Source organism: Bos indicus, chromosome 4 (genome assembly GCF_029378745.1).
Source record: "Bos indicus isolate NIAB-ARS_2022 breed Sahiwal x Tharparkar chromosome 4, NIAB-ARS_B.indTharparkar_mat_pri_1.0, whole genome shotgun sequence".
NCBI classification, from domain to species: domain Eukaryota; kingdom Metazoa; phylum Chordata; class Mammalia; order Artiodactyla; family Bovidae; genus Bos; species Bos indicus.
This window is the reverse complement of record NC_091763.1, coordinates 71,040,427-71,054,043: the sequence shown is the minus strand read 5'-3', so window position 1 is coordinate 71,054,043 and position 13,617 is coordinate 71,040,427. Positions and strand designations below refer to the sequence as shown.

The following is a 13,617-nucleotide window of genomic DNA, read 5'->3' as shown; positions in this document are numbered from 1 at the left end:
TTAACTGTAAAATTATTTAGACTTTTCTGTATGTTAACATTGAACATTTGAACATTTTTATAATCTGTTTAAGAAAGAAAACTAAAAACGAATGTGTGACAATGATGGAATTGATAGCAAAGATAAAAATAAGAATGGTGAAAATATAACTCTAGTTTGGAATTAGAAAAAAAAAAAAGGACTTGGGAACAGCTTTTTGAAACCTAATCTGTTCATAGTTGGAAGAGTTTCCATACTGTTATCAACAAATTTGTTATTTCCTTTAACTAATCAGGTTTGAGTAGATACTATGAAAACAAGAAAAAAATTCCTTTGAAATACACTGTTAAATTTATAAACAAAAAAGTATATATCTTACTTTGATGGTATCCTTATATGTGAGAAGCAGCCTTTATACCTTTACTTTATTCTACAACAAAATATTTCATACACATATTTATCACCAGTAAAACATGCTTTCTCAGACTCTATTATTTATATTTTAATTAGAAACCAGCAAGAGTCACTTAAACTTTCTTTTAAACTTCCAACTATTTAAGACATATTTTATCTTGTTATTAATAAAAAATTTAGGTGTTATTTACATGTATGATAATTTTGCATATAATATACTTGACAAACATCCTTTGTATAACTGTACATGTATTTCCTTGTAAAAATGATAAAGCTGCTTCCTGAGGGACTGGACTCTACGGGCTTAAATCTGGAAATCTGGACGGCTGTTGAACACACCTGACAACGTCACAGTATATGTATAGTCTTCTCTAGCCTTAGAGAATGTTTGTTACAGGTAAAACATAGAGAAAATTAAAAACCTTTTAGTGAATTATAAGGCACAGTCTGTGGAACTACTTCTAGTGTTATGATTTATTATATCACCCTGAGAAATACTGAAGCTATATAAAATAAATTTGATCATTCAGTCTAAAAAGAGTTCATGTTGAAATACCTTAACATTGTTTCTTAGGTGTCTTTCCAGAACCTACATCTTTGGAAATATTAATCTTGTTTAAAAAACTGAGTTTTAGAGGATAAAATTTAGGTCCAAATCAAACAACATAAATGTATCCTATTAGGTCATTTTATTTCACTTGCATAATTAAGCTAAGAAATTATAACTTCTATCACTAAAGGGCTTGATCATTTCTTTTAGGACATTTCACATAATCAATTAAGAAATCTCTTATTATTTGCAGAGAATTTATTGGCTTTTGTTTGTAATTCAGCCAACTCTCAATGATTGTGGATATCAGGAGGAAGCCTTTATCTCTTCAGCAGCAGTGAAAGTGTACAAGATATAAAATATGCAAAGATTCACAGAATTTATTAAGAACCACATTTATTACTAGGTAAATGTTCATAAACCAATTCCTTTGTAAATTTTAGCAACAGTAGCATAGTAGAAAATCTGTAAAACAAAATAAAACAAAAATAACCCAGTACTGTGATGAAGAAAGGACTTGCCAGCTAGTGCTAGTGGTAAAGAACCTGCCTGTCAGTGCAGGAGACATAATTAGACATGGGTTTGATCCCTGGGTCTGGAAGTCCCCTGAAAGAGGGCACGGCAACCCATTCCAGTATTCCTGCCTGGAGAATCCCATAGACAGAGGAGCCTGGCAGGCTGCAGTTCACAGGGCCGCAAAAAGTCTGACACAAATGAAGTGATGTAGCATGCACCCATGTGATGAAGATAAGAAAACCTGCTTGTTCTTCAAAACAGTGGACAAGTTCGAATCAATTCAGAATTAACTTCTGAACTGAGTTAAATTTTCCCTTTGCTGGCTTGGTCACTAATATTCAGGAAGCAAATAAAAAGTGAGTAAAGCAAGGAGCCCAGAACCTAGATGTGTGCGTGCATGTGTGCTCAGACACACCAGGCGCGTCTGACTCTTTGGGACCCTGTGGACTGTACCCTGTCAGGCTCCTTTTTTAATGGGATCCTCCAGGCAAGAATACTGGAGTGGGTTGCCATGACCTCCTCCAGGGGACCTTCCTAACACAGTGATTGCACCTGCGTCTCCTGCATTGCAGGTGGATTCTTTACCCCCTGAGCCACCTGGGAAGCCCCCAAATCTAGACACTTTCCCCCTAAATAACTGAGAGTTGACTGCAATTACTTACAGGCTCTGGGTCAAATCCTATCTGTCCAGTTAACTCTGCTACCTCCTTTTCATGGTAATCATCCAGTTCAAGGGGATTCATGGGCCCCAGACCTTAATGGAAACATCACATCTTATTATTTTGTTAAAGTAAATGAAGAATGCTATGTAAATTTAGACCTTTTCATAGAAACACTTACCTGTTCCCCTTTGTAATATAATTAGAAATGATAAAAAATGAAAACAAACTTAACTTTCCAATTACCCTCTAAGAGGAACTTACCACCCACCTTATTCTGATTGCTACTTAGATTAAGAAAACGGGGAAATATTAGAAGATAAAGCTGTAATAGCACTTGTTAAATATTCTAAGTTTGTTCTTTTTACTCATTAAAGTGAACTCATACCTGTAAAATCATGATTATATGAAGTGATCCAGTGGGACTTCTCGAGATTTCTTTGTATGTTGACTTCTTTTAGAGAAGTAATAGGGTCCCATGAATTTAAAGAAGTGTTAGGAGCGAAGGTTTTAGGTGGTTTTGGGTAGAACACTGGCTTGTTTTTCTCAACACATTTAGGAAGCTAGAATATGAGTATAAAAGGTCATTGCTGTTAGAAAAGATCATAATACTTTTCCTTCATTAATTACTAAAATTCTGCAACTGTAACCTAAACTGTATTTAGAGTTAAACACAGTATTTTTATCAAAGGAGGTCTTTTTGAAAATTCCTTTACTTTAGCAGGGCATCTGAAAGTATACTTTGGAGAAATGCAATGAAATTTTATTAGAGAAATAAAGGACTCTGAGGTACAGCCAAAATTGTGTGCCTCCTACTTCTCCTTCCCTGCCTAAAATGACACCATATGATATCATTTATGAATTTCTGATGAAGGCTAACTCACTGAAATTCAAATAAAAATTTCATTCTGTAGACATAACTGCTTTACAAATAGAGTTTTATATTTTCAAAAGGAGGAATGCACATAAAAGTGAATGAATGGGTTTCACTGTAGTCTTTTTGTTTAAAACCCTGTAGTCTTTTTGTTTACTTAGAAATTCACATTTTCTCAGATTGATGATTCTCAATACATATTTACAGAGCACCTACATGTGTAAGGTAGTGGCAGACACACAGGTGGATCAGAAACAAATCTTGTCATCGAGGAGTACACTGGCTAGAAGGGGAGATAAGGCGTGAACATAAATGACTATAAGATGGACACTAACTCTTGGCTACAGGAGAAGTCAAGACAAAATAATTTGGAAGTTCAGAGGAGGGAGAAATTGATTCCAGCCGAGTAGGGAAGTGGTGCTGGAAGCACAGGGTGGGAGGCGACAAGAGACCATGTTAGGTGACACCACAGAAAGTAGGGCTTGAGTGGCATGCAGAGGCGGAGAGGCTAAAGGAACTGCAAGGGCAGAGACGGGGTGGTGCGGGGAAGTATGGAATAAATACTTCTTGAACCTTGCGAACTTGTCCTTACGGCCAGGCCCACCCTTAACACTTGCAGGTCCTGGGATTTTAGTACAATGAGAGTCCACATTCCATTAGTCTAAATAGTTCAATTTGTAAATCAAGCAAATAAACTGGCAAGTAAGTATGTTTCACTCTCCTACCTTGATAAGATACTTTCATAACAACCTGGAAGACCAGGTTCAAATTTAGACTTCTTAGACTATTCCAAGTCTTCTTAGGCTGTCCCAAGTATTGCACTGGGTGGGACATGGTGGTTCAAAAAGAGCCAACTGCTAGCCCCTGGCCCGACTGCTTTCGTACCTCACCTTCTTACCCCCACTTCCATCCCAAACTATGAGGTGCCTTTTATATGAGGGTACCTATCCCTTAAGTTCAAGTTCAATATACCTATTACTGCCCCTTCCAGCACACAGCCACCTCTTGGCCACCCATCTGGCCTAGAGGGATATACTAGCTTGGCAGCACTGTCAACCCCTGGGAGGATGGACCTGGGGAAGAGACCCCATAAAGGGCCTGAAACTGGGTTCAAAGCCACTTGTCAGGGAACGTACAGTCCAGCATCAATCTGGGGCAAGAGACTGGGGAGCACAGGTTCAGATGGACACACCCTCTTGTTCTCATAAACTTTCTGCCCCACAAGGAGGGGCACAGTTAGCCAGAGCTGGGCCTTATAAAGCACAGGCATTCTAAAGTTTCTGGGCCTAAGGGCTGCTGCTCACCACAACCCTGTGAGGTTGGAGGGAACCCCATTTCCATACCTAAAGTAGTCATGATAAAAGTCACTTGGTAAAAATCTGTCTCAAGAAGTATTAAATAACCAGCTCTATAAACCTTTCATGATTATGTGGCCTGCTTATCCAGGGCTAAATAAAGCCCTCTTTATTTCTTTATCATGATTTTCAAAGTTCAAATCTTGTTCTGAGGGGCAAGATTAATTCTGTGTTTTAATCTGGCCCAAAGAATTGATGCTTTTGAATTGTGGTGCTGGAGAAGACTCTTGAGAGTCCCTTGGATTGCAAGGAGATCAAACCAATCAATCCTAAAGGATATCAACCCCAAATACTAACTGGAAGAACTGATGCTGAAGCTGAAGCTTCAATACTTTGGCCACCTGATGCGAAGAGCCAACTCTTTGGAAAAGACTCTGATGCTGGGAAAGATTGATGGCAGGAGAAGGGGACAACAGAGGATGAGATAGTTGGATGGCATCACCGACTCAATGGACATGAGTTTGAGCAAGCTCCAGGAGAGAGTGAAGGACAAGGAAGTCTTCAGTTCATGGGGAGCTGCAGTTCATGGGGTCGCAAAGAGTTGGACATGACTTAGTGACTGAAGAACAACAATTTGGTCTATCTAACAGCAGGGATCTACTGAAATGCCATCACAGGCACAGAGGAAGAAAATAGGGAATGCAAAATTTTATTGTAGCCTGAGTTATCTTGGGAGGAGTTTAAAGGGTCAGGAAACTTTTGAGAGTGGAGAGTTAGCCAGTTTTTAGTGTGTTAGGTAATGTAATACTGCCAGGACAGTGAGAGAGGGATTGCTGGGGATCATTCACTCAATAGGTTTTCATTGGTTGAATATGGGGGCTTCCCGGTGGCTTAGATGGTAAAGACTCTGCCTGCATTGCAGGCAGATCAACCTGCAGACCCAGGTTCAATCCCTGGGTCAAGAAGATCCCATGGAGAAGGGAATGGCTACCCACACCAGTATTCTTGCCTGGAGAATTCCATGGACAAAGGAGCCTGGTGGGCTGTCACAGAATTGGATGCTACTGAGTGACTGTCATTTTCACTTTAGGTTGAATATACTATTCACAGGTGAAAGTTAGGATCTAATATGGAAGCTAAGTACAGAATAGAAAGGAATTCCAACTTCTGAGATGTTAACATCTCAGTACAACAGAGTATGTTAGTTGTTTCAGTTCAGTTCAGTCACTCAGTCGTGTCCGACTCTTTGCGATCCCATGAACCGCAGCATGCCAGGCCTCCCTGTCCATCACCAACTGCCGGAGTCTATCCAAACCCATGTCCATTGAGTCGGTGATGCCATTCAACCATCTCACCCTCTGTCGTCCCCTTCTCCTCCTGCCCTCAATCTTTCCCAGGATCAGGGTCTTTTCAGATGAGTCAGCTCTTCACATCAGGTGGCCAAAGTATTGGAGTTTCAGCTTCAACGTCAGTCCTTCCAATGAACACCCAGGACTGATCTCCTTTAGGATGGACTGGTTGTATCTCCTTGCAGTCCAAGGGACTCTCAAGAGTCTTCTCCAACACCACACTTCAAAAGCATCAATTCCTCAGCACTCAGCTTTCTTTATAGTCCAACTCTCACATCCATACATGACTTCTGGAAAAACCATAGCCTTGTTGTTTAGAATTTGGAATACATTCTCAGAGGAGGAGTGCTATATAAATGGTTGTTACATTCCCAGCAGAGCTTATAAAAATCTATGAAACTTGTAAATTATTTAATAAACATTTACTGAGTACCTGATACAAGCAAAACTATGTGCCAGCTTTTAAGTGCCCTGGGCTAGGCACCAAAAACTCCATAAATTGCCATAAAATAACAGGAATTAATACAGTCATAACATGTTAAAACAGAGCACTAAATATAATGTGTTGTTTTAGTCTTGAGTGGTGGGGCTTACTAAGGTTTAATGGAGAGAAGAGGTCTATTATGGAGACCACTTTGCTCTTTGGAGAGACATTAACATTGGGGACACACTGGATCTTTATTGGATCATATTTCATGTCACTGTGTCAGCACTGTTTTTACATTAAGAAGCCATGATTAGGAACTTTGTCATTTGCATATGAAATGAATAGAGGAGGGAGAGCAAATAAGAGAGTGGCAGAGATACGTTTCTTTGATACCTAGTTAGGACTTTGGAACAGAGAAAGTTGAAGGCATAAGAGGATGCATGGTAGGAGGAAGGCTGCCTGGGACAGAATGGAGGAAAAGCAAAGGCGGCAAGACGGTGAACAGAGAGCATGCCCATGAGACGACACATGGCAGATACAGCAGGAACTAGAACACAGTTTTCCTAATTTGGTTTACTCTCTGCTATGCAACAGAAACAATGAGGGTTGAGCTGAGCCTTGAAGAAAGAGCAAGTCTGAGATGAGAGAAGAGAGCATTTCAGGAAGAGGAAGTGGCCATGAACCCGCTCAGGGACCAGCGAACAGAGCCAGGCTGTGAGAAGGAAGAGAGGCGGGAAGGCCAGAACCAAAGGATCATTGTAGCTCGTTTAAAGCACTGGAATTCACACTTAGGTAAAGGGGTGCTAATCAAGATTGCCAAGGGGGGTGACACGAGTTACAGCAGTATTTTAATCAGCAGGTAGAAATGAGAGGAATTGAAAGAAGAACCTCTCATATTTCTAGGTTACTTTGATATAGATTTTGCTTGAAAGAATAAAAGTCATCTAGTCAGATAGATGATTATTTAAGGATTTTCCCTGACATATAACTTTACAAAAAACAAACAGATGCTTCACAGATGACTGTATGACATTGCAATGACCACACTCTGGCCTGCCACAGTAGTCTTTCCCAGAGAAATTCAAATGTTTCTAGGTTTCCATCATTATTTCTTGCCTCCTTCACAGACTATTAGATGCAAGGACATAATATATGGAAAACACTTGGTATTGCCTCTCACAAACTAACTGGCCAGTGAATGTCAGCTATTATTATTTTCAAATATATATTTTCCTTCAGGATTTAAAAGTGTTCTCTTTCTACTATGTGGAGTCATGGTAGAGAGGTTAAGAACAGAGACTGGAGTCTCATGAGCCTGAGTTCTATGATTGTGAGATAGTTACCAACTCCCTGAGCCTCAGTGTCCTCATTTATAAAATGGGAATGATTATACTAACCTTTTGAGTGTATTGTGAGGGCCAAATAACTCTCTATATATAAAGAAGTTAGGGTGTAGCAATTTCTTAATAAATGGTGGCTACTGTTTTATTTTATTTTTGATTCTGCACAAAGGTACTACTGTAATTGGCACATTAAATTGCAAATCTTTCTGTTTACTCTATGTATATTTACATTTACTCTATGTATATTCGAAGTTACTTGATATGTTATGAATCATAAGAACAGAGTTGTAGAGACAGTGAATGATCCACAGTACTCGTTTACTTCATTTTGTGGGGAACTTTTTGTAAATATGGAAATGTTACATAAAATCAGTTAAGAAAACAAACAATAAATATGAATCATGTCCAAAATCTCAATGTTTCTATCTGTATAGAAGATAAAAGTAATCTATCTTTTGGATTTTTATAAACACAGAATGCAAAAGCATCTTTTACTTTGTTTTAAACAAACTTTTAAAGTTTTAAACACAGTTTTAAAAAGATACTTACATCAAAATACACACGCTGACCTGGCCAAACCAATGCTTTCTTCTTGGAATCCATTGGAAAATCAAGCAGTTCATATCTGTAAGGGTTACCTGAAATTTTCCAGAAAAGCAGCCTTTTAATTAATAGGATTTTGGGTGCCATAAATACAAACAAGATAATAGGAGGTAGAGAGGAATTCGGGCACACATTTGAGCTTTATAGTTATAGCTCTGTTTGAACTCTTGCCCTTAGTAAACAGCATGTGGGCCACACAGAGCAAGAATGAGTCTCTAAGCCTGGTGCCTTCAGCAGACTGAGGGGGCAGCAGTACTGCTCCTTTCTTGTTTTTTTAAAAAAAGGTGATTTAAGCAAATCATAGGTAAAGGGATTCTTAGGTAAATCATAAATCTCTTCCTAGATACTCTTTTTGGTCTCTGAAGGCTCAGCAAATACATTTCTCTACCACCTGTTTTAGGTTTTCTCTGTTTAAATATCAAGAAATGGCGTTAGTATGTGCTTACCAAAAGAAGTATTTAAACAGAACTTTTAAAGAATACAGCTTTTTAGGTATTGGTGGTAGCTGGAGAAGCTTTACCAAATACAGCCTGGCTTCCTCTGGTCCTATGATAAACTCCACATTAAAGCATGCTCTGAATACCCATCGCTATATGTAGTAAGAAAAAAGGCTGGCATTTATTGAACATTTATTATAATGTTAGTATTATACTGCTAGTATTGTACTGAGTGCTGTGAGGAAGGTACTATTATTTCTACTTTAACAAAGGAGGAAATTGAGGCACAAGGAAAATAAGCAATTTTCCCAAGGTCACACAATGAATAAGTGCAATAATTCAAATTTAGGCAATCTGGTTCTAGAGCCTTTCTCTTAACCTAGATTCTACTTATTTCTAGAAAAGAAGAGTTAAAATAAGTGGAAGAGTAGAAAACCCAATGTAGTACTAGTTCCTGGAAAGGTTTCATTTATTAGGGTTATTAGAATATATTCATCTTTTAAAATCCCCTAAAGATGACTAACTGGTCAAGGACAGGCAGATGCTTGAAACAGAAGATTAATGTGGTAATGTATTTCTTCAATTCCTGGTCTACAACTGCACGGAAAAGTGTTTTTATAAATTCAACACATATTTGTGTGATTTCTTCCTAACTGTATGCACTTCATGTAATTTCAGAATTAATTAATTTCAGTTCAGTTCAGTTGCTCAGTCGTGTCCAACTCTTTGTGACCCCATGAACCGCAGCATGCCAGGTCTCCCTGTCCATCACCAACTCCTGGAGTTTACCCAAACTCCTGTCCATCAAGTCGGTGATGACATCCAACCATCTTATCCTCTGTTGTCCCCTTCTCCTCCTGCCTTAAATCCCTCCCAGAATCAGGGTCTTTTCCAATGAGTCAGCTCTTTGCATTAGGTGGCCAAAGTATTGGATTTTCAGCTTCAACATCAGTCCTTCCGATGAACACCCAGGACTGATCTCCTTTAGGATGGACTGGCTGGATCTCCTTGCAGTCCAAGGGGCTCTCAAGAATCTTCTCCAACACCACAGTTCAAAAGCATCAATTCTTTGGTGCTCAGCTTTCTTCACAGTCCAACTTTCACATTCATACATGACTACTGGAAAAACCATAGCCTTGACTAGATGGACCTTTTTGACAAAGTAATGTCTCTGCTTTTTAATATGCTGTCTAGGTTAGTCATAACCTTCCTTCCAAGGAGTAAGTGTCTTTTAATTTCATGGCTGCAGTCACCATCTGCAGTGATTTTGGAGCCCAAAAAAATAAAGTCAGCTACTGTTTCCACTGTTGCTCTATCTATTTGTCATGAAGTGATGGGACCAGATGCCATGATCTTACTTTTCTGAGTGTTGAGCTTTAAGCCAACTTTTTCACTCTCCACTCTCACTTTCATCAAGAGGCTCTTTAGTTCTTCTTCACTTTCTGCCATAAAGGTGGTGTCATCTGCATATCTGAGGTTATTGATATTTCTTTCTCCTGGCAATCTTGATTCCAGCTTGTGCTTCTTCCAGCCCAGCGTTTCTCATGATGTACTCTTCATAGAAGTTAAATAAGCAGGGTGACAATATACAGCCTTGAAGTACTCCTTTTCCTATTTGGAACCAGTCTGTTGTTCCATGTCCAGTTCTAACTGCTGCTTCCTGACCTGCATACAGGTTTCTCAAGAGGCAGGTCAGGTGGTCTGGTATTCCCATCTCTTTCAGAATTTTCCACAGTTTATTGTGATCCATACAGTCAAAGGCTTTGGCATAGTCAATAAAGCAGAAATAGATGTTTTTCTGAAACTCTCTTGCTTTTTCCATGATCCAGCGGATGTTGGCAATTTGACCTCTGGTTCCTTTGCCTTTTCTAAAACCAGCTTGAATCTGGAAGTTCACGGTCCACGTGTTGTTGAAGCCTGGCTTGGAGAATTTTGAGAATTACTTTGCTAGCGTGTGAGATAAGTGCAATTGTGTGGTAGTTTGAGCATTCTTTGGCATTGCCTTTCTTAGGGATTGGAATGAAAACTGACCTTTTCCAGTCCTGTGGCCACTGCTGAGTTTTCCAAATTTGCTGGCACTTTCACAGCATCATCATTTAGGATTTGGAATAGCTCAACTGGAATGCTGTCACCTCCACTAGCTTTGTTCGTAGTGATGCTTCCTAAGGCCCACTTGACTTCACATTTTAGGATGTCTGGCTCTAGGTGAATGATCACACCATCATGATTATCTGGGTCATGAAGATCTTTTTTGTACAGTTCTTCTGTGTATTCTTGCCACCTCTTCTTAGTATCTTCTGCTTCTGTTAGGTCCATAGCATTTCTGTCCTGTATTGAGCCCATCTTTGCATGAAATGTAGGGATTGAAAAAATTAATTTACTTTGATAATTTACCTAATGAGATCATAAAAATTTCAACTGCTTAGATATCCTATACATATATACATACATGTGTATATATATGTATATAGATATATATCTATATATATTTGATATAGCTTTCACTACCTTTTATGGAATGATTCAGCATGCTATACACATACTAAAATCATTATATATAGCAAAGTATGTAATAAAAATAGTAGCTGTTAACACTATCTCTTTTATCTATGAAGTAGGCATGAATATTCCATTTTACAGATTGGGAAGTGGAGGCAGAGAAGTTAAGGAACTTTGCCATGGTCTGTGGTGAGTAAATGGCAGAGCCAGAATGCTACCCATGCAGTTGGACTCCCTAATCCATGCTCTTAAACACTTCACCATATCTTTCAAAATTTACTGCCTTCTAATACGATGCTGAGGTTGATATTGATCATGGCAGTATTCTCTTCTTATATAGGGTCCAAATATTCATGTAGAGGAACTGCATTATAGTGTAGTTCTTGGGTCTTACCAAAGTTCATTCAACAAATATTTATCTCTGTCTGCCATGTACCTCTTTTGTCATCTTCAGTTACCGGCCCTCTAATATCTTTTCTTTCTCCATAGATTTATTCTCTGTTTTGAGGTGTCTAGTATGGGACAGAATTGATGGCTAGTGTACGAGCTTACTATCCTCTTTAGTGAAACATATCTGGGAAGACCCTAAACTTTGCATCTGCGAAAAGACACTCCAGAGTGTTCAAAGGAATTGATTAAATTGATCTTATTACTTCCTGAGTCTTATTTCAATGATGATCTTTTCAGTTTTATCACAACAGGTACATGCATGTCTAGACTGAGCCTCTGAGCCAAATGCTGTCCTTTGTGCTGATCACTTGAGCTAGAATGAAATTTGTCAAAGCTAAACCATAGAGAGAATGGGAAGGAAATAAACATTGAAAATACAAGTAGAATACAAGCATCTAATTTTACATTTGGTTTCTGGTTATATCATAGGAAGCTCTGTAAAGAAAAGTAAAGAGCATCTGCAGAGAATTTGATTTAGTCTGTAATGGGGTCCTTTGTTTAATTTTATTATTGAATAAACTTCAAATATAAAAAGAATGAATACTGTTCTGATTTGAAATCACGTTACCTCTTGTCTTCAAAACTGTTGTATCATAAGGCTTTGTTGGCACTGTGGGAGGGAACGGCTGTTGGGTTCGGGCTTTAATGCCAGTGTAGAGATCCTTGGGTGATGTAAAAGTCGGGAACATGGCTCCACGGGAGATGTGTGTATGGTAGGGGTGTTCAATTGGATACGGGGAGCAGATTTCCCTGAGATTTAGTTGAGAAAACAAAACAGAATAGAAAGAAGTGCAATGGAAAACACTTAATCATCCAATATTTATTGGGACTCCCTCCTTGTGGCGAGTACTGTTCTAATCCCTGGTGTATGACAGTGAGCCAAAGTCCCTATCCTCATGGAATTAGCATTCTGGTGGAATAGATATCACAAAACATATGAAATTTTCTTAATTTTGCTAAATGAGTAAAAAAATATTATTTTAAGAATTAATCTCAAAAATATACAAGCAACTCCTGCAGCTCAATTCCAGAAAAATAAACAACCCAATCAAAAAATGGGCCAAAGAACTAAATAGACATTTCTCCAAAGAAGACATGCAGATGGCTAACAAACACATGAAAAGATGCTCAACATCACTCATTATCAGAGAAATGCAAATCAAAACCACTATGAGGTACCATTTCACGCCAGTCAGAATGGCTGTGATCCAAAAGTCTACAAGCAATAAATGCTGGAGAGGGTGTGGAGAAAAGAGAAACCTCTTACACTGTTGGTGGGAATGCAAACTAGTACAGCCACTATGGAGAACAGTGTGGAGATTCCATAAAAAACTGGAAATAGAACTGCCATACAACCCAGCAATCCCACTGCTGGGCATACACACTGAGGAAACCAGAAGGGAAAGAGACACGTGTACCCCAATGTTCATTGCAGCACTGTTTATAATAGCCAGGACATGGAAGCAGCCTAGATGTCCATCAGCAGATGAATGGGTAAGAAAGTTGTGGTACATATACACAAAGGAGTATTACTCAGCCATTAAAAAGAATACATTTGAATCAGTTCTAATGAAGTGGGTGAAACTGGAGCCTATTATACAGAGTGAAGCAAGCCAGAAAGAAAAACACCAATACAGTATCAGATCAGATCAGATTAGATCAGTCACTCAGTCGTGTCTGACTCTTTAACACATATATATGGAATTTAGAAAGATGGTAACAATAACCCAGTATACGAGACAGCAAAAGAGACACTGTTGTATAGATCAGTCTTTTGGACTCTGTGGGAGAGGGAGAGGGTGGGATGAATTGGGAGAATGGCATTGAAACATGTATAATATTATATATGAAACGAGTCGCCAGTCCAGGTTCGATGCACGATACTGGATGCTTGGGCCTGGTGCACTGAGACGACCCAGAGGGATGGTATGGGGATGGAGGAGGGAGCAGGGTTCAGGATGGGGAACACATGTATACCTGTGGCTGATTCATTTTGATATATGGCAAAACCAATACAATACTGTAAAGTTAAAAAATAAAATTAAATTAAAAAAAAAAAGAAAGAAGTGCAATGGAAAACACTTAATCATCCAATATTTATTGGGACTCCCTCCTTGTGGTGAGTACTGTTCTAATCCCTGGTGTATGATAGTGAGCCAAAGGCCCTATCCTCATGGAATTAGCATTCTGGTGGAATAGATATCACAAAACATATGAAATTT

At 38.8% G+C, this 13,617-nt stretch overlaps 1 protein-coding gene across 1 annotated transcript in view; it reads right to left on the bottom strand.

Annotated features, from left to right (window-relative positions):
• The window catches only part of SPMIP4 (sperm microtubule inner protein 4), a 40,799-nt gene that overhangs the window by 2,732 nt on the left and 24,450 nt on the right, over nucleotides 1-13,617 (bottom strand). Inside the window, exons 6-9 of the mRNA XM_070787918.1 lie at nucleotides 11,964-12,145; nucleotides 7,956-8,044; nucleotides 2,507-2,681; nucleotides 2,122-2,213 (exon numbers count right to left, since the gene is read on the bottom strand). Coding sequence (XP_070644019.1) covers nucleotides 2,122-2,213; nucleotides 2,507-2,681; nucleotides 7,956-8,044; nucleotides 11,964-12,145 — 538 coding nt within the window. The remainder of the gene's footprint in view (nucleotides 1-2,121; nucleotides 2,214-2,506; nucleotides 2,682-7,955; nucleotides 8,045-11,963; nucleotides 12,146-13,617) is intronic.